The sequence below is a fragment of the Acromyrmex echinatior genome, chromosome 10 (assembly GCF_024713525.1).
Source record: "Acromyrmex echinatior isolate Ae372 chromosome 10, ASM2471352v2, whole genome shotgun sequence".
Lineage (NCBI taxonomy): Eukaryota > Metazoa > Arthropoda > Insecta > Hymenoptera > Formicidae > Acromyrmex > Acromyrmex echinatior.
Window position 1 is genome coordinate 12,714,998 of NC_141861.1, and position 25,981 is coordinate 12,740,978.

At 39.7% G+C, this 25,981-nt stretch overlaps 2 protein-coding genes, 1 non-coding gene and 1 pseudogene across 3 annotated transcripts; 3 read left to right on the top strand and 1 right to left on the bottom strand.

Annotated features, from left to right (window-relative positions):
* The first annotated feature begins 637 nt into the window (after positions 1–637).
* Positions 638–2,554, top strand: LOC147908383 (uncharacterized). Its single transcript, XM_087410428.1, has one exon. The coding sequence runs from the start codon at positions 698–700 to the stop codon at positions 2,399–2,401; it is 1,704 nt and encodes a 567-aa protein (XP_087266554.1). The 5' UTR covers positions 638–697; the 3' UTR covers positions 2,402–2,554.
* LOC147908384 (uncharacterized) lies at positions 2,455–3,276 on the top strand. The gene has a single exon (XM_087410105.1). The coding sequence runs from the start codon at positions 2,455–2,457 to the stop codon at positions 3,274–3,276; it is 822 nt and encodes a 273-aa protein (XP_087266231.1).
* Positions 3,277–10,786: 7,510 nt separating this feature from the next.
* Positions 10,787–25,162, top strand: LOC147908385 (uncharacterized; annotated as a pseudogene).
* On the bottom strand, positions 13,612–13,687 carry TRNAS-GGA (transfer RNA serine (anticodon GGA)). The gene has a single exon. It is a non-coding gene; the product is annotated as a tRNA-Ser (tRNA).
* Positions 25,163–25,981: the final 819 nt, after the last annotated feature.

The following is a 25,981-nucleotide window of genomic DNA, read 5'->3' on the forward strand; positions in this document are numbered from 1 at the left end:
AAGGCCGGGGCGCGCGCCGAGGCGGTCGCCTACGAGGGAGCGCTGTCGAGGGCCGGTTCTACGGTCTCGCTGAGCTCCCTTGGAGGAGAGAGCCGAAAACGGCCGGCCGAATGTGTTGTCTCCTCCTCGGATTCCGAGGGGGAGTCAACAAAAAGGTCCAGGGGGAAGCCAGCTCTAAATCCCGAACATGTCGGAAAATATACTGCCGAGGCAATGGCAAAGAAGGCCGAAAAGGCTAAAGCCCGGCAGCTAAGAAAGGACCACCGGACGATTTTAGATCCGGAAGTTGAGCCATCCTCCACATCGGTCAGGAAGGCCAAAGAGAAGGCTGTCGAACTCGCCCTCGAGTTCGACGAACAACCGATTTGCGCAGTCGCCGCGGTCGCAACACGCGAACTGGCGACCATTGCCAAGTCGGTTGAGCGATCAAAGAACATCAGGGGCGACATAGTGAGGGATATGTGGACAGCATACACCAAGCTGTCCGCAGCCCTCACGTCAGTCTTTACGAGGGCGGGTGATAGCAGCCTAGCCGCGAACATAGACCAGAGGGAGGAATGCTCCAGACTCGCCTGGACGAAGGAGACGCCGGCTGAATGAAGAGTTGGTGTTCCTCCGCTCCAGGGTCGCGGTACTGGAACACGGCCGGGGGAGGTCCACCTCCCGTCGCACATCCGGCAGGGATAGGGTGCCGGGAATGGAATGGGACTCGATCATGGAGTGGTCGGGTCCCGATAGCCTGGCTGGCGACCGCAGTCCAATTAGGACTAGAGGAAGGACTGCTCCCGCGGAGGGGGAGAGGCCGCGCGTGACGGTCACGGAGGAGGACCTGAGATCTCCATATTTCAGGCCTCCTCTGCAGGGAGTTAACAAGCAGCTGAACCCCCTGGCGGCCGTCGCGGACAGGACCGCTCCTGCTGGCAAGACACCCCCTTCGAAAAATAAAAGGAGGGAGAATGCCGACAGGGTCGATGATGAGGAGGGCCGCATCGAGCGGCTCATCGTGCGGCTCCTGCTCCGTCTCCTGCGGGAGATGGGGGTCGCCCCGATGACGGCGCCGTCAACAAAGCCGCGGAGCGGTCTGGCCGCTGCCACACCGGCGAAGAGGGCCGCCAAGGCCGCTCCCAAGACGGGAGAGAGCGCAGCCAACGCGCCTCCCCCCGCCGCTAAGGCGAATCTACCGCCCCCGGCTGTCCCCAAAACATTTGTGGACGGGGGGACGGAGACGGACGCGAACGAGGCGACCTGGACGCAGGTCGTTTCGAGGGGGGCAAAGAGAGCGGCCGCCAAGGCGAAGAAGGCGGAAGCGGAGCCGCCCCGGCCCCTCCCCAAGAGCGCGAAGAGCGCCGTGGCGCCCGTGGCCCCCGCTCCCAATAAAAAGGGGAGCGGTGGGAAAAAGGGCGGGACGGCGATGAAGGAGAGCACTGCCGCGAGGCCTCCAGCCTCCGGCAAGAAGGCTCCCCTCCCGAAATTGAGGCCGCCAAGTTCAGCGGCCATAGTGGTGACCTGCGCCGACCCTACCTCCTACCAAGAGGTGGTAGGGAAGGCAAGATCCTCGATCTCCCTCAAGGACGTGGGGATCGAGGATCTCCGTCCCAGGAGGGCCATCACAGGGGCCCTTATTTGGGAGGTCCGGGGCCCGGAAAGTCGAGTCAAGGCGAACGCGCTGGCCGAGAGGCTGACGGCCGTCTTCGCAAACAGGGACGATGTGAGGGTGTCCCGCCCATCGAAGACGGCCGAGATCCGGGTCACCGGACTCGATGATTCGGCCACCCCCACCGAGGTGGCACAGAATCTGGCGAGGGCCTGCAAGCGACTCCCACCGGAATTTAAGGTGGGAGAAGTCAGCAGGGCCCCCAACGGGCTGGGCACCTGCTGGGTGCGGTGCCCCGTAGAGGCGGCCAAACAATTAGTGGCCGCCTCACGAGTCAAGGTGGTGTGGTCGAGCTGCAGGGTGGCCCTGCTGCCGGCCCGGAGCCTCCAATGCTTCCGGTGCTTGGAAGCTGGCCATGTCCAGGCCAAATGCACAAGCACCGTGGATCGCTCCGGGTGCTGCTACCGGTGTGGGGGCATCGGCCACGCGGCGAGAGAGTGCCGCGCTAAGGTCGATTGCCCCGTGTGCCGCGAGCTCGGCCGCCCCTCGGGGCACCGCATCGGCGGCGCCGGATGCGCCGCCGCTAAAGCGAAGGGCAAGAAGGGGGGGCAGAAGCCCAGTGGCCCCCTCACTGCCGTTGCGGGACAGCCCCCCGCGGCGGCAGCGACCACCGCAGAGACAACGTCGGCCGTAACAGTGGCCGACATTGAGATGGCCGTCGTGGAGGAGTCACCCCCCACGGCGGTCGCAGACGTGGCCGACAAATCCAACGTCGGTGGGGGCGAGGAACGAGGTAACAACAATTAATGTCCCTTGTCCTCGCCCAGGTTAACCTCAACCACTCGGCCGGGGCGCAAAGCATGCTAATGCAGTGCCTCGCCGAGTGGGGGGGTGGACTGGCCATCGCCGCAGACCCATACCATATCCCGGAGAGTCACCCCAACTGGGCGGGGGACTCCCTGGGACGAGTGGCGGTGGTTAGCCGGCACGCGCGCGACACCCCGCCGATGATTCCAATATCGGCGGCGAAGGGGTTCGCTCTGGTAGAGTGGGGGCCCATCGATGTAGCGGGGTGCTACTTCCCTCCTCGACTAACGAGGAGGGAATATGAGGACGCCCTGGAGTCTCTGGGGGAGCACATCAGACGACGCTCCCCCAGGCCAGTACTCGTGGGTGGGGACTTCAACGCCCATGCGTTAGAGTGGGGTTCCCCATCCACCGACTCCAGGGGCGACAGCACCCTGCTGTGGGCGGCGAGGCACGGCCTAGTCTTGTTGAATAGAGGCCGTCCCAGTACCTTCGTGGGGGCCCGGGGGGAGTCCGTTGTCGATCTGACGTGGGCGACCCCCGCGGCTGCCGCCAGGATACGTGGTTGGCACATGGACGCCAGCTCCTTAGGAGAATTGTCGGATCATCGTCTGATCCGCATGGAGCTGGTGTCCACCCCCACGGAGGTGTCGATAAGACGCCGCCTACATGAGAAGGAACGTCGATGGGCCCTGCGCAAGTTGGACCCCGGCGCCCTCGAGGTGAGCCTCCTCTCCTCCACGTGGCCGGAACCCAACCAGGCCCGCTCGGTGGCGGAGGAGGCCGAATGGCTCGGGGACGCCATGTCGCGCGCGTCGATGCCCCTCTGCCATCCTGTGGCGAGGAGGGCAGTCTACTGGTGGTCCGAGGGATAGCTGAGCTACGACGGGCCGCCGTAGCTGCCCGACGGAGGTTCACCCGCCGCAGACGACGGGGCACCGACGAGGAGGTGGAAGTGGCCGCCGAGGCGCTCCGTGAAGCTAGGAGCGCCCTTAGAGCGGCCATTAGGAGGGCGAAGGCCGACGCTTGACGCGACCTCGTCTCCTCCCTTGACAGGGATCCGTGGGGGAAGCCCTATAAAATTGTGACGAAGCAATTTCGTCCGTGGGACCCCCCGATAATGGAAACCCTGGACGCTCAGTTCCTGGAGGATGTGGTGGCCGCCCTCTTTCCCAATAGGGAAAGGGAAATACCGGAGAGGGTCGGCCCCCCGTCCGAATGGACGGAGGAGCTGGGCGTCACCCGGGAGGAGATGGTGATGGTCTTCGCCCGCCTCAAGGGGAGGCCGCGGGCGCCCGGACCCTCTGGTGTACACGGAAGGGTCTGGCTCGCCGCGGCTCCCATAGTGGGCAGCCGTCTGAGGCGGCTCTTCACGAGCTGCCTCAGAGACGGCATATTTCCCAGGCCGTGAAAAAGGGCCAGGCTTGTCCTCCTCCGTAAAGAGGGCAAGCCAGCGGAGAGTCTCTCCGCTTATAGGCCGTTATGCCTGTTGGACGATGCGGGGAAATTGCTGGAGCGAGTCATCGCTGCCCGCATCGTCCGGCACCTGTCCCGGGATGGTCCCAATCTATCCCGCGGTCAGTATGGCTTCCGGGAGGGTCTATCGACTATCGACGCCGTCAGGCAAGTCAGGGCCCTCACGGAGCAGATGACCGCGGGAGGGGAGGTGGCGTTGGCGGTATCCCTTGACATCGCCAACGCCTTTAATAGCATCCCATGGGGCCGGGTAGTGGGGGCGATGAGAGGACATCACCTCTTGCCCCCCTACCTAGTCGCTATTATAGAGGACTATTTCCGGGACAGGCAGCTGGAGTTCCATAACAAAACGGGACTTCAGCAGCGGAGGGACGTGTCGTGCGGCGTTCCACAGGGGTCCGTGTTGGGACCCCTACTCTGGAACGTCGCATACGACTACGTTCTCCGCGCGGCCCTACCCCCCGGCTGTCACGTCGTTTGTTACGCGGACGACACGTTGGTGGTGGTCGGGGCCACGACCTGGGGGAGAGCCGTCGGTACGGCAAACGTCGCAGTGGCGTGCGTGGTCGGCTCCATTAAGGAGTTGGGCCTGAGGGTGGCCCCCACTAAATCGGAAGCTCTTTTCTTCCACGATGGAAAGAGCGGGGTGCCCCCTCAGGCACATATAGTGATGGATGATGTCCGCGTCCCGGTGAGGCCAACGATCAAATATCTAGGCCTTACCGTGGATGGTCGCTGGGGCTTCGTCGAACACTTCGACGAGCTAGCCCCGCGGTTGGGCCGCCGAGCAGACGCTCTGCTCGGCCTCATGCCCAACCTCCACGGTCCGAACGGGTCGGTCAGGCGGGCTTATATGCACGCCGTCCTGTCCGGGGCCCTTTACGGGGCCCCGGTATGGAGTGGGAAGGCCCTGGCCAGCCGCCGAATAAAGCAGAAGTTGCACAGCGTGCAACGGCGGCTGGCCTTGCGCATCTGTAGGGCCTACAGGACGGTGTCGTACGCCGCCGCCATGGTCCTCGCGGGGATTCCCCCTGCCAAGTACGTGGCCGACGCCCTGGCGGAAACCTTTGCCGGGGTGAAGGCCATTCGGCTTCGGGGGGGGATCGTTACCCCGAGGACCACTGACCGACCTGTGAAAGAGCCGTGTGTGCGGCGAACGTCGCAGTGGCGTGCGTGATCGGCTCCATAAGGGAGTTGGGCCTGAAGGTAGCCCCCGCTAAAACGGAAGTCATTTTCTTCCATGATGGGAAGAGCGGGATGCCCCCTCGGCCCAAATTGTGGTGGATGAAGTCCGCGTCTCGGTGAGGCCCACTATCAAATATTTGGACCTCACCTTGGATGGTCGCTGGGGCTTCGTCGAGCATTTCGACAGGCCAGCCCCACGATTGGGCCGCCGGGTAGATGCTCTGCTCGGCCTTATGCCCAACTTTCGCGGTCTGAATGCGTCGGTCAGGCGGGCGTATATGCACGTCGTCCTGTCCGGGGCCTTTTACGGGGCTCCGGTGGGGTGAGAGGGCCCTGGTCAGCCGTCGTATACAAGATAGATTGCACAGCGTGCAACGGCGGCTCGCCTTTAGTACGGCCTCTGTAGGGCCTATAGGACGGTATCATATGCGGCCGTCATGGTCCTCGCGGGGATCCTTCCTGCCGAGTATGTGGCCGACGCCCTGGCGGAGACCTGCGCCAGGGTGAAGGCCATTCGGCTTTGGGGGGGGGGGGAATCGTAATAGTCCCCCGGGGACTATTGACCGACAGAGAGGGAACACCCGTCGGCGGGTCTTTAGAGAGTGGTGTACCACTCTCGAGTATAGTCCGCCGACAACGGGCGCCCAGATCGTGGAGGCCATCCTCCCCTGCCTAGAGGAATGGATAGGCAGGGAATGGGGCGGACTATCATTCGACATGACGCAGGTGCTCACCGGATACGGATGTTTCGGGGAGTACCTGCGTCGCATAGGAAGGGAGCCGACCGCGCGCTGTTGCCACTGCGACGGGGACCGGGACACCGCGCAACATACGTTCGAGGCTTGCCCTGGGTAGGCGAGCGCGGTGTCCTGGTCCATGAAATAGGGGGGATCTCTCCCTGCCGGTGGTCTTTAGGACGATAGTCAGTGGGGAGAGCGCCTGGAAGGCATTCTCCTCCGAACAGGTTATGTCACAGAAGGAGGAAACCGAAAGAGAGAGGGAGCAGGTCCCGGGCGGCCCTCCTCCGCCGTCGCCGGGCAGCGGCAGCGATGATGGAGGTAACGAAGGGGGAAGATGGGCGGCGGGATGATTGCGGTGGACCACGTGGGCGCCGGCTTCAGCCGGGTCGCTCGTGCCCCGGGCCCCCACTCGCACATACGCGCCGCCAGGACCGCGCCACGGGGCGAGAACTGCGGCGACCTTCCTCCCCGATATCGGAGGAGGCAGACGAGGATGATGACGAGGATGCGGGGTCAAGGGCCCCTCCTCCCCCATCATCATCGAAGGCCCCGCGTCTCGGACGCGAGGATCAACGAAGCGGCGGCGGACTGTCGATCCCAGGGTCGCACCGCTGGATTGACTCCCCTGCGCACGGGGTTGTAGTACCGCCCCCCCACTCCTAGTCGCAACGACTCTGCACCGCCGCGCGCGGGAAATGCGCCGCGAGAACGTGTCTCGCGGCGCGACACATCGATGATATGAGGGGCGACAAACTCTCGATTGGCGCCCTTTGGGGGGCCGAGATCCCCAACTTCCGCCCCTCGACAACAATCGGGGAGGGGGCGGGCGCTGGGATGGTGCCCCCTCCCCCAGCGCCCGATTCGGGCAGTCCGTGCCACGCGCCGCCTGGAGCCGTTTCTCCGACCCCGGGCGGGATCGACTCGGCAACAGCCTGAGGGGCTCCCAGAAGTATGCTGCACGTGTTCCTGGGAGCTCCTCAGCTATGGTCCATTCAGGACACCCGGAAGGGTTTTAGTAGGTACAAGCTTCACATAACCCTGGGCTCTCCCCCGAGGTATGTGTTAGGCACTTCCCCCCTCAAAAAAAAAAGTATGGCATGATTTTTTTTTACACAATACGTTTTGCATATAAAAATATTAAGATAGTGATATAAAAAAAACCAATAGTTTACGAGATATTTTACACTTTATTCTAGCATATATTGACATAAAATGTAATTCGTAAACTATTAACTTTTTGATAATCATACGTTAATGTTTTTATGAATAGAATAATGAGATGAATCAGTTGGTATACAAAAAATACATATTTGCTTATTTAAAAAATTATTTATTTTGCAGCCATATTTTTTTAAAACAACTATGTATTTCCTTTACACCAATTAATTCAGCTCATTATTCCGTTCACGTAAATATTAAGATACGATTATCAAAAAGTTACGAGTATAAAGTATCTCGTAAATTAGTAGTTTTTTTATATTGCTGTCTTAATACTTTTATATACAGAATAATTATAGGAATTATATTGTATAAAAAAATCATACTATTCTATTTAAAAAAGTGATATGGGTGACCTCTATATAACCTTGAAAAATCGATTTTTTTGAAAAATAATTTCATTATTTATTCCCTTTCGAATCGTACAACTTTTGTCTAAAACATTTTTCACTGCCGTGTTTAATTTTCGAGATATTTCAGTGTTTTGTTTGAAGTGCCCCACTGCATGTTATAGACAGAGTGTCCTAGAATAATCGCCAAATATTTCGCGCTGAGAACTAAACTGAGAATCAAAAAGTCCATTTTGCAATTTTCACAATACTTAACAGGATATTAATTACTAAAAACCGCCGAATATTGGTTTTCCATAATTTACTCGACTACTATCAACTTTATAGAAAAACAGCAAGAAACAAAAACTATTTATTTTCTTTTCATAGCTACAAGAATGTTATACAATTTTTTATCAATTTTTTAGTACTGCATTTTCTCATTGGTAATTATTTTTGTCAATATGAGAAAATGCGGTGCTAAAAAATTTTCAAAAAATTCTCAAAACTCTATGAGAAGAAAATAAATAATTCTTATCTCTGATTATTTTTTTTTGTAAAGTACAATATTTAATTAAAAAATTATTAAAAATTAATATCTGGCGAATTTTATTAATTAATAACTTATTAACTATTGCGAAAATTGCAAAATGGTGGAGGATTTTTCGACTCAATTTATTCCACTCTATCAGCACATGAAATATTTAATGATCATTTTAGGACACCTTATATATTATTGATTAATATATTATTAATCTATCTCATTCTCTTTCTAAATCTTTTCACTATTTTTCTTATTCGATATTATTTAATAACCATACATACGCTGTATAAATACTTATCCTATACTAAATCTAAACTACGTACCTATTTAAATTATTTGCTCGCACATACGCACACGCTATATATTGTTATTTTACCTCATTTTCTTTCTTAAATCCTTTTATTATTTTTCTTATTCGGTATTATTTAATTATTATATTTTGAGGCGTAGCAGCGCCAAATTTTTCTTACATTAAAAGTTTGTTATTTTAACTTTTTTATTTTATGCTGTTTCGTCTTTAATTGTTTTAAATTAAGTGTTGTATTCCATTGCAAATATGAAAGACGCTGAAATGGAAAATTAAAAATGCTTATTACTTACTTTTTTTTAATGAAATTGAATTATACATAGATATCACAGATATCATAGATTTAGCTTTGAAAAGGTTTTAAATGAAAGATGGCATTTTATTTCGCGGTCTTGTAGTATTCCTAAAAATGAAATTTTGAAAGTCTTAAAGTTTTGGAATCTATATTTTTCATCTTTGATAAAATAATTTATAAACGAAAATTTGAACACCTATGGTCTCTCCATTGTCGCCCATCATTGCAGATTTAGTAATGGAAAATCTGGAAAGGGAGGAGAGATCACGAAGTGCCTTTTATTATAGATATGTTAATGATATTACGATAGCGGTTCCAAATCATCTTATTAATGAATTTTTCAGTAGTTTTAACTCATTTCATCCGAGAATACAATTTACCTTGGGGTTGGAGGTAAAAAAATAAACTGAATTTTCTCGATGTCACGATCATTAATTCAAATTAGAGTTTAATGTGTTTCACAAACCAACCTTCTCAGGACGCTATCTTAACTTTTTATCTCTCCACTCTCTTTCTCAAAAGAAGAGTGTTTTGATGAACATGGGGGACAGAACATTTTTATTATCTCACTCCAAATATCATGATGATAACTTAAATTTCATTATTAAAATGTTTTTAGACAATCCCATTAAGTTTATTTTTGATAGGATGACTATTAATTATCGACTTAGATCTTTATTTAAACAAAAAATTCTGAGACAATCAAATAAAAAGAAAGATATTAAAATAGATAAAGAAAAAACATCATGATTTACTTTATCATTCTTACCATTTGTTTATGAAAAATATAAGAGCATCTAAAAATCTTGATATCAAGTTATCTTTCTTTAGTCTTAACAAACTTGATGCGATTATTAAAGCTCAAAAGGAACATGATTCAAAGAAAAATGTACGAGATAAATTGTAAAAATTGCAACGCATTCTACATAGGACAGACTGAGAGAAAGTTGAATACTAGGATTAAGGAACACCGTAATGACATTAACAAAAAAAACTGAAAATCTGTTAGTCATCTCGGAACACAGATTACAATTTGAACATGAATTTGATTTTGATAACGCCAAAATATTAGATAATGAAAGATATTTGGGGAAAAGATTATCGAAAATGCTTAATATCAAGCTACAAAATAATGATTTAAATACACAAAATAACACTGAATTTTTACCATGGTTATTTAAGCATTCTTAACAAGTTTTGAAATCACATTAGTTTTATTAATAAGATTTTCATGAAAAAATAAATAAATAAATAAAATAAGGTATGTAGAATTTTAATTTCTTGATAAATTAATTGGTGATTTGTCAAAAACACAGTACATCATTATAATTTTTTAATCTATGACTTTTGAATATGTACATAATATAGACTACCATATGTGTGACTATCTTTATAATGTATATTCATGATTTAAATGTCTTAAATGTTTATTTTATTCTATGACTTTCCTTCACGCTCAACATAATGTTTTCAATGCTCATTTTTGAACGAATGTTGTTTGATACCGAAATCCATAACGGTATCAAATGTTCTTGCTTAATTCACGTTCTGACATTATTATAATGTTTTACAATGTGCAGTCAAGGAGTGCAGTAGGTAAATCTTTTCAAGATTCGCTTTCCTCTCCACCACTGTCTTGCGCTAATTCTTTTTTACCCTATAGCGATCATTTAGCCGTACAACTTTTTGACAGTTGCGCTTTTAAATTTTGAATTGAAAGACTCTACTTGCTGCACTCTTTGATTTAATATATTATATGTACAACCAAAAACATCACAATTACTTCATTGCTGAAGATGGCTCGAATAGAGCTGAAATGTTCGATCGATATTGTATGATAAGAATTGAAATATATTATTGTGAAGATTAGACACACCGACTTCTGCGCTATTATTGCTCTCAATCGCCCGGATATTTCTGATTGATGATTGTTGATTTATAGGTAGTGATTTATAGTACATCATTTAGATTAAAATAGAATAATTTTTCAATAGAAAATGAAAATACAGTACAACTTTTATTTATTAAAATTAATGTTATTTTTTTTAAGAAATAAAAGTGTAATCATTTGAATTGGAATATGATAATTCTGAATGGAATAAAGATACTATCATTTGGATGTTATTTGATGAAAAATATATGCATAAATACAAAGTATAATGGTATATGTTATACGTTGTAAGAAAATTATATTCTTTTCGCAATTAATACAATGTAAAGACTTCATTTTATTTTTTTTTAAATACATATTATTTAATTATATAATAATAATAATTTTTTTCTTAAAGTATATTAGTTTATGTAATGATTTTTTTTAAAAAAGAAAACATGCCCACTTGACATCCTTTTTTTACCTTGTTTTTAAAAAAATCTTTAGATAATTTTTATAATTAATAAAATAATTTATAAAGCCTCTAAAAATATAATAAAGGATCCACAAACTTTATGGAAATTAAATTTCAGTCGAATTTGTTAAAAATTTGATATATTGTAGATTTTGTCGTCCTGATAAAAAAATCTCCATAGATACGTACTCTGAGTACATCAAATACGATAGATAACGCTATTTAAACCTTCCTTTATGGAAGATTTAAATTTAAGACTTGACTGTAAATATGGATATTTTTATAGCTGACTACAATTTGGTTATGCCCTCAAAATAGCGGCATATTTAAAATATGTATATGCTCTTAACTGATGATGTGCGTTTTCAATTGATACCGCCGGTGTGTAAGCATGTTAATTAAAAAGAAGATTAAGACGATGGCTAGATTCTGGTTTTCTAAAGATTTCTTCGAAAAGTAATAATTTAGACTTCGAATATAATAAAAGAAATATTAGAAATAATGTTTTGCATTGTTGATTCAAAAAATTGTTTGAATTAAACTGATCTTACTTATTTATATCATTCAATAATATATAATAGAATTCTTGACAAGATGATATAATTACAAGAATTACAAATTAATATTGTGAGTGTTAGTGAATGTGGTAACGAATAACCAAAGATTTTAGCTTTGGATTGTTTTGCAATCACACATAATTAATCACACAGAAAATTACATCTATAATTCTCGAATTTTTATCTAATTAGTGATATTATAGATTATCTGTCGAATATAGTACGTTTTCACTACAATTTTGATAGTTTTAACCAAACAATTATTTACACTGACTATAAATTGTTAATTTATATTGTAAGTAATAAGAAATTGACTAATTACAATCGAATATGAGGAGAATAAAATTGATTATTTTAATTAATGAAATTTCAATTTAATTTTTTCGTATTTAATAATTTGTATCTTCTGAGGTTTGTAACGATATTATTATTTGTACAAATTTTTTAAGTAATAATAATATATTATTACTTAATTTAAAAAATTTTGATATTTCTACTCATTTTGATATTATTTGTGAGGGCAGTTTGATGTATTCGATAAACATAATAATTTCAATATAATATATTATAGGACCGTATATGTGATAACACAAACTACAGAAATCAAAGCCTTAAACAGTCTAGCTGGATCTGAATGCTTGTATGATTGTGTAAATTTATATACTATGTATGTAAGCCCTAGAAACGCGAAATAATTTCAGTGTTCTACATTGTTGATTCAAAAAATTATTAGTTGATTGAATGTTAGCAATTTCTATTCCTCTATCATAATCTTCTATTCCTTCTTTATTTATTGATACAATTAGGTTATTACAGAATATGTTATCAGATCGTATATATAATTTATTTCATGATTATTTGAGTTCTTTAAATACAAAAGTATTTTAATACTGTGTCTAATAATCTTCGTAAAATAAATTAATTATTTTTACTTGTGACCACTAAATGGATCCTTTATACGAGGGTCATTTGAAAAGTTTTGAGCCTCAACATGAAGATGACATTACTCGTCAAAATTATTTTGATACTACAATCGTACATGCTTTGTAAGATATCTGTGAAAATTGTAACCATTGTGGATGCTCAATTGTTGTTTGACAGTCATTTGTGCCAGTGTTTTTGTAAAAATGAAAAAAATCGAATATTGATGATTGCCATAACAAAAATTTACGAATTGATTACGGTTCGAATTAATTAACTACACACCATATTCACAGATCTAATCCCCGACAACTTTTTCCTGTTTCTTAGACTCAAAGTTAAGTTCGGAAAACACAGATTTTTATCAAACGAAAATACTCACATCGACTGATACAAATGACTCTCAAACAACAATTGACCGTCCAAAACATCCGTAGCCCAAATCGTCATATTTTTTTCCTTAACGAATAATACATTTTTTCTTAATTTTTTATTGAAGTCTATCTAAAAAAAATTATTACGTTATTAAATTCTTTTTTGATTAACTATAAATATTGAATTTTTTTGTACATCGGGTAACACTATGATTAGCGATGCTCATGATAGAATACGACAGCTGTATTAAAAACCCTTTTCATTTCATACATTTGTTTTCAGTAAGCATTTTTCCCATAATTGTTATTTTGTCATCTTTATTAATTTTCAAATTACAATATTTGTCATTGTCAAAGATAGTAATCTATTATACTTATCATATATATTCGCCGTCTATAATCAATTCAAGGCCGATACATTTATTATAAAAGATTTTTCTAAAGATAGTTTTGTTATATACTTCTAAACAATAAGGATAAATTTATATAAGCACGATTAATTGGTACCTGGAGGAATTTGGCGTGTATTTTCGAATGCAGTCTTATTACAAAATTATAAAATTATATTTTATTATTATTACTTTAATAAACTATTTTTTATTAAAATTAATGTATATTTTTTGTAATGATAGGAAGATATATAAAAACAAAGTAAGAAATAGAAACCGACCGAGTTAATATAACAACATAATATAATAGAGAGCACTTTAGGATCGATCTAAATTTGAAGTTGTAAATAATACAATATTCTTGGTTCATGAATTTAATTAATCTCAAATGATTGTACGCCGAAACGTTCAGACATTAAAACACAATCAATTTGAGATGCTAATAATCTTGAGCTGAAATGTTTGGACAATCGCGAATATATATAATCCCCCTTTGTTTCAAATAAGAAACTTTTATTGAGAAAAATATTTATCTCAGCCAGGATTCGAACCTGGGACCTCTTAACTTTCCAGGGCGAGTATCTTAGCCAACTCGACCACTGAGACTTCAGAAATATTCTTCGCAATAACTGACATGTATAGTGAGAGAACGCGTAACCAGGCGATTGATTGTGTTTAATGTTCGAACGTTCAGGGCATAGTCACATTTGCGATTAATTAAATTCATGAACTAAGAATATTATTCGAAATTTCCAACTTTGACCGATCCTAAGACGCTCTCTACTATATTAAATACAAGTAATATTCATAAAAGTAAGACATTAAATAAAATAATTGGATATCGATCTATTACGGATGGGACTTACAAATTAGAAATTCACATTAATAATTTCATGGAAGACGATTACTATGACATAAAGTTTCATATCTTTTGAAAATTGCCCTAATCAAAATGTAAAACTTGTCGAAGCAGCAAAGAAGTGTGAACAAAGAATTTTAAACACTTCATTGACTTTCCATTGACTCTTAGTGGTTTTGAATACACGCTCCACGAACTCTTCCCAAATGCTCCGTAAAGTGTGCCCAAAATACATCTGTCACATTTTCTATACGTTTAAAATATATTTTTTTTTTCATTAACGTTTCTCATACGCTCCTCAACATTCCGCAAAGAATGCACAGAACGTACTGATACATTTTCTAAATACTTTATTTATTAATGCTTCGTCTACGCTTCCTAAACGTTCGGCAAAAAGTATATGGAGCATTCAAATACGCCTTGTGTACGCTTCCAGGATATAAAAAAAATTAATTTTAAAATAGAGCGTCATTGAGTTGTTCAGCGAACGTAAAACGAAGCATCGTTAAATAGTACGCAACACCGTCATCAGAGAGACTTAGCGAGAATTAACTTCTCAAATTTAAAAAATCGCATTAACTAGGATAAAAAAACGTAGTTGAAAGATTTTTCAGTTGTGTTGTAATGAAATAATTTTTTGAAGTGAACCCTTAGGACTTCAAGAAAGCACTTTTTTTTAATATTTACCGAATAAATGAAATATATTTTAAAATATTATTTGCTTACCATGAACTTCGATAACATTTCATTCACGTTCGTCTAAGAACTAGACGATGATCCGTTTACGTTCTCTAGACTGCCTAATCACACTTTACATTCAACAAATATTCTGCTCGTGTTTGCCGAAGAACTTATCTATGTTTCTTTATGTTTAATTGATGTAACTTTTATTTATGTTTCTTTATGTTTAATTGACGCTTCCATGTTCCAATTTTCGCTTCTTACAGATTCATTTACATTTCTATTACTCCCTCCTTACACTTCCTTTCCAATTAAAGCTTTATTAACACTCGTTTTACGTTTGATTTTCATCAGGGTGATACTCATTCTTTCATGTAGAATATCTCAGATATTATCCTTTTTTTAATAAAAATTTAGTACATTTCAGTTTATATTTGATTTTTGATAGTTCGTTGTTAGGGTTCTTGGGGCGCCACGCGAAATGACCGCCTTTGGTGAGGCGACCGGAGAGAGGCGACGTGCGCTGCGAGCGGGACGATCGAGTGAGGAAAGCTCTGGGCCGTGTAGAAGTGTCATCGGTTACAACCGTTACCAAAAGATTATAATTATTGTCAAAGAATTATTCAATTCGACACTTAGAGTCGAGTCACGTTAATCTAAGTACTGTATTCTATTATCCTTACAATAAATATACCTAAGAAGCACAACAATTGGCGCTGCTATATCTCAATATTGAGATTATGTGAATTTCGTGTGCAAATTCAAGAACAACTGTTAAATGTGTTAACTCAAACGTAACAGCAACTGGCTCAGGGACAACAGATGCTCATGCACTAAATGACTGAATTGCAAAAGCACATAACAACTCTCCTGCAACAAGTACAAGCAATCTCACTTCCACATCTTCGAAATCAGTGACTACAGATAGCATCGTATCCGCCTCTGGCAAAAGCATCTCAATTCTCAAATCTTGCTGAGCGATTAGGTAAATTCACCCACGAGCCGACAAAGGATAAAACCTTCACGCTATGGTACAAATGTCACGAAGACATCTTCATAGAGAGTGCAAAAGGCTTGACAGAGGACGAACAGAAGCAGTTGTTTCTAAATGCTCTCGGCGACGATGAATATCAATCTTTACTAAATCGTTGAATATCATTGTTTACTAAATCGTATCACCTAAACCATTCGATTTAAGTTTCTTTGATTTAGTCAAGCATTTAAAAAACAGTTTCATGATAATAAGTCGCTTTTCCAATGCCATTTCGAAACTCTAAATTTTCGGGCAGTCCATGGCTGTAATTGACATTCTTGATTAAATAAGCATTCTGAGAGATGCTTTTGAAATTAACAATTTCAATTTAGAACTAAAAATTCTACTTGTCGCTTTAGTACTTAGCAGCCTATCAAACAGAACGTGCTTTTCTGTTCAAAATTACAGCGGAAAAGAAGAATTGCACATACAACGACATTAGAGAAATTTGTTATGCCCATGTATAACGTATTGCGGATGTGAGACGTGTCGAGAATCAACACATTACAGAGAAAAAAAAATGCCGTGCAAAAACCGTTTAAAGCCAAACGCAAGGAAAAGGAAGTTAACCGTTACGAAAAGCCAACGGAAAAAAAATTGGCACCCTCACAATGTCGTAGTTGTGGTCTTACCACACATAAAAGGGAACACTGCCTATTTAAGGAAGCGGAATGCAGAAATTGCAAAAAGATAGGCCATATAGCCAAAATATGTCTCTCAAAAGGTAAGAAGAAAATTGGAACAATTCAATTGCAAAATGTTTCAGGAGCGATTCGGAAGCATCGAAAATGCGCAGAGATCTTTCTAAATAAGACGAAATTAAACATGTAGCTGGATATAACTGTTGCAGATATAACGACAATTGAAACGAATGCATGGACAAAAATAGGGCGTCCTATGCTGCAACCCAAGTCCTCTTGCATGGCCGTTTTTAAAAAAATCCATCCTCAAGACGGAGAGATTCTTTCACGCTAAGCTACAAAACATTCTACAAAGTCCTGTTATTATGTTAGACTGCTCAAATACAGTACTTCTTAGTGCCATCGATGAATTCAAACTGGTGGAATACGACGAGGGAATTACAGATGACGAGTTTTCAATCAACGAAATTAAGGATACTTCGTTGCAAAACAGATCCGGAGCTCTTCAGCGATAAACTAAGAGAATGTATTAAAACAAAGGTCAAGCTACGCCTTAAATCAGATGCTCATCCAGTTTATATTTCACGTCATTCCGCTTGCTCTGAAGGAACAGCTTAGTACCGAGCGCGACCGACTTGTTAAAAATGGAATTCTGATACCCGTGGACGTATCGGACTGGGCAGCTCCCATAATCGCGGCAAGGAAACCCAACGGAAAGATACGTATCTGTGCTGATTTTTCCATGGGATTAAATGAAGCCTTAGACGCGGATGATTACCCAATTCCGAGAATTGAGGATGGCAAAGCTTCAAGGGAATACTGTTTTCTCACAACTAGATTTATCGGATTTATTTTCAATTGAAATTGGACGAAGAAAGCAAATCTTTGATAACAATCAACACACATCGGGGATTATTTATGTTCAATAGACTGGTTGAAGCATTGGCACTGGTGATATTGAACGCTTTAGGAAATTCTTGTTTGGCCGACATTTCATACTTCAAATGGATCATCGACCCCTGCTGACACTATTGCTATACTTCTAAAACAAAGAGATCTTGTACTACAAATCGCTTGAAACGATGCCTCCGCCTCATTGGATATGATTTCGACATCGAGTATGTTAAATCAGAACACTTTGGGCAAGCCGACGCCCTGTCTCAGACTCATCCAAGAGGCAAGCGGACACTCCTGATCTATTATAGAAATAGAAGAAGTCATCACTTCATTATGTGAAATAGATATGGAATTACAACAGCTGGTGCAAGAATCAAATGAATTGATTCCGAAGAGCACACGGGAGAATTTACAGCGGACTACGTGTAAAGAATTCTGGTCATGGATCGCCTACAGACGGGTTGGCAAAGGTCGGACATGAAAGATAGCGATTTATTTCCTTTCTATCGCCGGCGCGACTATCTAATCGTCATGGATAAAACACTTGTATTCGATGACAAATTGTCATACCGCGTAGCCTTCGATAAATACGTTAAAAATTGTAAATATTGTACGGATACTGTACCCAACCCTATTAAAAACGAGATTGAAAATTGAGATTAAAAACGATACTTAAGGTATATGGTAAACATGATACAATGTTTATAAGAATCTATGTAACTTAATCCAGAAATGTCTCTATAATTACATTGTCTCTACTATCACATGCTAAAGTATCCAGACAAACGTGCGATTATAGCTTAGCTAGTTAGAGTAAACTATCACCCCGTAGGTCTTAGGTCCCGTCGATTCCAATATGCATTTTCAAAAATTGTAAATTTCCGATATATTATAATTGTAATTAATAAATTACATGTGAAAATATAAATGAATTCTACAAAAGAATAATAGAAAATAATAACTGTATTTTAATTATTATAAAAAGTTTTTTTTTAAATAATGTGAAATTTACGATTAAAACAATACAATACTATTAATTATGATAAAACATGACCAGATAGAAATTAGAACGATATATAAGCTATATGACAAAAAGGATAGAGAAATATAGAAAATCCATCAGATATTTCAGATAAATAATGTGAAATTTACGAACCAAAAACATGATTCAATCAAATAGAGTTTTTTCCTATCTGATTCTATCGGACTTTTTAAGCAGGGCGTGTCTCGCGCCATAGCTTAGCGCAGAAACACTACCAGTGTCTTCAGATATCATCAACAATACTCATACACCATACAATCAATAATATGTAATGGAAATTTGCTGTCACTTTATTATTGAAAGAAACTAATGATATATTTGAACCAAGAGTACAAGAAACCTTATTTACCTATTTCTAATTCTTATAAATTCTCCCGGTTATTGAAGACTAACCAATTTCCCCCACCCACAATCTTCTTCTTTTCCCCTCACCACTCCAACAAATAGCGTAATATAAAAAGGAATGGCTTGGAGGAACAGCTCAGTATCGGGCTGTTTCCTCGCCCTGATGAAATGAACTGGAAGGTTCACGAAACGTTGGCATTCCAAGAATGGATCTGGACACGGAAGGACCCGCGAAACACATAATTTTTATACCAATAAATGTTATTATAAAAGCATCAAAATCTGGTAAAATGACTTCAGGTAATTAAATAAATTTCCTTTTACAATACAAGTTCAGATACTGTTTTACTATTAAAAAGTAAATATAAATTTGCATAAACGGAATAATATAATGAAATTATAAGTCTCATTTCTGTGATATTGGGAGTACAAATTAGTTCGGTCTATTTTCCAAAAGATGACTCCGGCTGTTGTGAATGGTTCATAGTGACAGCTGATTTTGGCGTTTTCAGAAAGGTTAGACATCTGCTAATAATATCCAGTTTTATCGCTTTTTTCATACAAAAACCTTGATTTTTACTGTGTTTGAAATGTCGAATTTTATGTTAAGCAGCTGTGCGGGAATGCACCGCGCGGAAAGATTCGAGTGAGAGAACGGCACACGTTTGATATGATACACGACAGTAAAGAGAACTCCGTTTCTTTGTAATTTAACAAAAAAATTTTCTTTAATATGCACAGTTACAAATTCAGAAAATATAATTAATTAAATATTAGATTAACAGAATATTAAATGCGGTCACCTTTTCCAAATTGTATTTGGAATCGCGGTGATAGAAAATCTCGGCGATTTTCTCGGCACTTCTCGAAAAGATCTGTCTTATAGCGGTTTTCACTAAGCGGTTAGCACGGCGGTTTTACGAAACGATATAGTAGCGAGACTATGACTCTAAGAACTCTAAGAAGGAGGAACGGCGAGATCGAAGCATTTATTGCTTTCGGCCTGGGCTTTCTTCTTGGGAAAAATCGAATAAAATTTTGCCACAATCGTAATTATTACGTGGCATTAGTTGTACAAAATTGATTGGCGCTTTGGATTCTTTTCTAACGACGTTCAACGTAACAGTCATGCGCGACAGAAAATCCGTATGTGGGATTGGTGACAGCGCGTGACGTATTCGTCGGAGCGCGGCGCTCGCGTGCGTGAATTGAATTGTTCTAGAACTTTCGATTGTCCGTTGCCGGTGCCTGTTTGCGTGTATCGAATTATTTTAAAAAAGACCAAAGGACGACGAATCCCTGACTTTGACGAGGATTAAGGTCAGGCTCGAGATGAAATCACGAGCTTACCTTATGCGTGCGTTCAATAACAATTACTGTCGGTCGATCGAAAGAGTTCTTACTTTTTTTTCCGAATTACCGATCTCAAACAGCAGCATTTGCGGGAAGTTCTAATTTTCTGCTTTAATTGGAAGAAAAGTGCAGCTGAAGCCCATCGAATGCTTGTCGAAATTTATGGTGACACTGCTCCAACTGATAAATCATGTAGGGAATGGTTTCGATGTTTCAAGGATGGAGATTTCAGCGTTAAAGACAAGCTTCGCTCTGGACAGCCAAAAAAATTCGAAGACAAAGAAGAGGCATTACTCGAAGAAAATCAGAGGCAAGAGGAGCTTGCAGAATCATTGGGAGTAACTCAACAAGCCGTTTCTGTACTATTGAGAGCCATGGGAATAATTCAAAAACAAGGAAATTGCCTTATGAACTGAAACCGAGAGACGTTGAAAGGTGATTTTTCACTTGCGAACAGCTGATTCAAAGACAACAAAGAAAAGGTTTTTTGGATCGGATTGTGACTGGAGATGAGAAGTGGATATTCTGCGACAACCTCAAGAAGAAAAAATACTATGCTAAGCCCGGTCATTGCCATCGACCTCAACATCAACACCAAAGCCGAACATTCATGGTTCGAAGATCATGCTCTGTATCTGATGGGATCAAAAGGGTGTTGTTTACTATGAGCTGCTGAAACCTGGCGATTCCATTACAGGCAATCGGTATCGGCTACAATTGATTCGTTTGAGTCGTGCATTGCGAGAAAAACGGCCGGAATACGAGCAAAGACATGATAGTTATTTTTCTTCATGACAACGCTCAGCCTCATGACGCAAAAAAAATATTTGGAAATGCTCAAATGGGATGTTTTACCGCACCCGCCGCATTCTCCAGACATTGCTCCTTCTGATTACTGGTTGTTCCGAAGAATGCAGCACGATTTGGCAAGTCACCGGTTCACTTCTCCAAAATTGGATCGCCTCCAAAGACTAGTCATTTTTTCGAGATGGAATTCGAAAATTGCCTGAGAGTTGGGGAAAAAGTAGTAGCCAGCGATGGACAATACTTTAATTAATCTGTTCATTCATTTTGTTTTGAAATAAATGCATTTTTACAAAAAAACGGACCGAACTAATTTGTACTCCCAATATATTTTACATTTTATTTAAGAATCTCATAACAGTCATAAAATAGTTATTAATTTAACATTTATATTTCTTACAGACCATTTTAAAATGTGGTTAGAAGAAGCTTGTTTTCCAAATATTGGTTCTAATAGCGTTCTTCTTATCGATTCATAGACTGGATATTATCCCAATATTATTTCAGATTTAACACCGGCAGGAAAATATATTACTACTATGATTATACCGAAAGGCACTACAAGGAAAATATAATCATTAGATGTTTACGGATTTAGAATTTGGAAAAATTTTGCTAAAAGATTTTCAGATACTGTTTATTAGAAAGTAATATAAATTTATATGAACGAAATAATATAATAAAATTACAATCTTTGATACACAATCAATTGTCATCCCCGCGATATCACAACTTATTTAAATATTCATGGTTTAAAAGTAGTTATACAAACGAAAGACCAGAAGAATTTAAAAATTCAATAAAATTTAGTTTTGACAAAAAAGAGTTCAACAACATGTGATATCGAAGATTGCAGCTGTAGTAATAGCTGTAGTAAAATGTTCATGATGCAAGAAGTCATTATATTTAAAACATTTTTTCATCGAGTATCATTATTGTAATGAATATAATGAGTAAATACAAAATATAAATTTATTGTGTATAAACATTTAGAAATTATTTCATTATTAAGTATAATACTAGGTTGGGTGAAAAGTAACCTCCTTGGGAATGAAAAAAATTTTTTTCTTATGCAGAATCTCGCCCAAAATATGGCGTGTTCGCTCAGTACTAATCTTTGTAGCATCTGCTAGCTCGCGCACCTTCACTTTCCGGTCAGCCAACACCATTTCATGTATTTTTTTGACATTTTCCTCGGTAACCGCATCGGAGGGCCTGCCGCTGCGGACTTCATCGGTAGTGGAGTTGCGGCCACCACGAAATTCTCGAAACCAATATTTGACGGTGTAATCTGACGGAATATTAGCCACATAATATTTAACCAACTTTTCTTTTGTTTCCTTCGCCGTTTTGCCTCTCAAAAAATAATGTTTTATGAGAGAACGAAAATCGTTTTCGCAAACATGTCAACAACAATCAGCTCTCAAAACAAAACTAAGGGCAGTATCGCACTGCCACTTGGCATGTCTGCCTAAATATGAACGGACTACAAGGCACCATAAACTTTTTTGCAGTAGTGGCGCATTCTGGCGGTCAAGGAGGTTACTTTTCACCCCATCTAGTATATATTATACGTTTTGAAATTATTACGTAAACGATAAATAAATAAGATATCAAAGCATAAAATTGAAAATAACTTTAAGAGAATAATCTTAAGATATTATAAGGAAATAATGTACAGAGATGAAAAAGTTTTCTCACTTTAAGAAGAAATGATGAAAATTATTATAATTCTTAACATTGTTTATAATTTGTAATGTTACAAATATCAATTTCCTTTGTTGATTTATGTATTTTATCGATCCGACGACAATTACTTACACATAAGCATAAATAGCGTATATAGCGAAGCGTTAATAATTAATTCGAAGATGATATGTCGTAATATAACTTTATTACACATGGTTGAATATGTAAAAAAATAATTTTTAATTTGATACAAAAAAATTAAAAATTTGAAAAAATTACGAGTGGGGGGGAGGTATTTTGTTAATCAAAAGAATAAACATAATTTTTTTTCTTTATAACTTTAAAGTACTCTTGAAAGTACAACTGAAAGTACTGTACAACTTTTGTTTTACAACATATAAAATATGTGTTTACAACATATTTTACAACATATTTCATAAAGAATCAAATCGATTCCGGACAGTTGTAAAACTTCTCTTTAAGACTAAGTCTTAAAAAGTTAGTACATTGGTGAATAGCGAGATGACGTCTAAAGATAAAAGTACAATATTCTCTAAAATTATCAATTTTGATATTTATTTAGTCAATTGATAACTATTGTCGATCGCACTTTCAGCTCATGGTAAACTTTTATGAACGATCTCATGTAAAAAAGCTAAATTATAAAGAGGACTCCTTATTGACGAAATAATAACACGCATCGAAACACTTCTAGTGAATTTTCGAGAGAATATGCGCGAGGACATATTGGATTTGTGGAATTTAAGTTCTTATAAGAATCTGTAAGAAATCTGCAATGCTTTCAACCTTTCAATAGTGTTTTTAATTTAGTGATAACTTCATTGGATTACGTGCCAAAATCATATATGTTTCTGTATCTGCGAACATCAATTCCATCTTCTGAATATAGTCTGTTTTGCCAAGTGCAATCACTACGTTACCCTTGTCTGTATGTGTGAATCTGTGGATTGTTCTTGATGAAGTTTTTTGTTGTAGAAAGCATAGAAAGAATGTCGATCTCAATTTTTTTTAAATTTTCTCTAACATTGTTTAAATTCTTTATTAGTAATATTGTGTGTTTCTAATTTTTTTCAAGTTAGTTACCTTAAATTTAAAGAAATTACATTCCATTTCTTTAACAAATTCAATTATTTGTGTTCTTAACATTATATGACGGTAAACAAAATGCTTCTCCTAATTGTAATAATGCTTGTACTGCAGAAGTGATAACTGTGGAAGTAAGATTTTTGAATCATTGATTATTTAAATTTGATAAGTCCTAATTAACATGTTTGTAATCAGAAGCAGCCAAGTTGATTTCAATAATATTAGAATTCTGATAGTTATTATTATTAGGTTTATAAAATTGAAATTTTTACGATATAGTAGTTATACTATAAGAAGAACTGTTGTTCGCAAGACCAGTACATATATCTGTCACGTAGTAATATTTTATGTATATTTACATTAATAGGTTGGTCCATGTTTTTTTCCGATTCAACATGTAAGTGACTCAAATTATCTTAAGACATGATTCTTTGTCAAAATAATAAAATATTTCATTTGTACTCCATAGAAAATCTGTCAATTTGATGTATAACTTTCCATTAAGATTGGACACAGTTGTCATAATGCGATCTTACTAGTAACTAATTGTTTTTGCACCATTAATTTATGTACTGAAGAGAATCTAAAACGAGGGTCGAAACATATATCGCAATTATTTAATAAAGTTTTATTATATTACACACTAATACCTTGTTGGCTCATATTAGCATTATACATATCATTAGTAATAATAGAAAATAATAATTCAGTAATAGATGCTTTGAAAGGTTCCGTGTCATTTGAGAATTGATATCCATTTCTTGTTTTATGGGTATCAATTCTCAAATGACATGGAACCTTTCAATGCGTCACACTATGTATAACATTGCTCAGTAGATCAATCTATAGAAGAATTTAGGATTATAAAAGAAACACGTAATAAAAATTATTAATGTTCACATATAATATCACCAAATTTGTTGATAAATGTAAATTTTAAATGTAATTCTTGTTATGAACTTTTAAATATTAAAAATATAATATTATAATGAACTTTATAAGTACTAATAATAGTACTAATAAGTAGTAATAACTTCCAAATAATACATTATCAAAAATTTGAGAAAATACGAAAATATGTATCAAAAATCAAACATATTAAATTGGATCTACTAAATTGTTATAATATTAGGTGTTGGAATTAATTCGTAGCGTTTTACAAGTGATGGGAAGTACTTTCATTAATGTATTTTTTAATGCTCATGTGAAATAAATAACATTCTTTCATTAAAAACGCTACGAATTAATTCCAACACCTAATAAAAGGAAGATATCTCAGACATAAAAAAATAAGCAATTGATATCAATTCTTAAAAGACGCGGAATATTTCGATGATTTATATTATTGTTATTAAATTCCATCTGCTACAATTGGAAAGAGAGACTTGATGAAAAACAACACTGTAAAATACTGCAGTATGTAGAACAACACGCATTGCTCAGATTATTTTATAGAAGAATAGAAGACCGTAAGAAGAACACAACAACATGTATTAATACCATTGAAATAACATTGAATTTGTTAACAAATACATTGCCACAATAAAATGTTGAATGCTCACAATAGAAAGATCATAACATATGTTAATAGATCATTCATTTGGATGGTGCACGGATATCCAAAAATTCGAAACATATTGTAGTATTGGAAATTAAACATGTATAGAAGTATAGAGTTACATATATAGAAAATAATACAATATTCTCAAATATAGGACAGTACGAATTATCAAAAACTACAATATTAAACCAAAACCTATGAAACTATGTGATGTCTTTAATTCTACTTCTTAATATATAAATTAGTTTTATATTATACAAAATCATTGTTTTATATATATATATATATATATATATATATATATATATATATATATACGTGCGCACATAGAGGGGACGAAGCGCTATCCTTCTCTTCGTCTTCCCTGCGCGCCGTGAAGTGAGACCGTGCTACGAATTCACGCGGCGCGGCTTCATTGCACATTGGCTTAGACGTTTTCTTTTTTAATTCGAAAATTACAGCGGATATCTCAAAATAGTATAAGACATTTTCGTTCCCCTTGACCCATTGCCCGCAATGTAGCCCGGACCTTACTTAAGAGACACCCTGTATATATACGCAGAGTGTTTCCAAAAGATAGTACTAAATTTTAGGAGTATATAGTACTCGTTAAAACAAACCAAAAAGTCTTAATGAACATTACTCCAAAAAACCTTTTATTTTTGAGTTATGAAGCATTTTCTTCTCTCTCTCTCTCTCTCTCTCTCTCTCTCTCTCTCTCTCTCTCTGTAAAAAATAGAAAATAAATTAAATCTAAAATAAATGTTCAATGTGACTTTAGCTCACATTAATACACAATTCGGCATGTTTCTTCATTGAAGGTCAAAGATTCCAGGTTTATTTCGCATTTGTTGACAGTAATTTCCAAGTCTCTTAGTCAGTTCATTC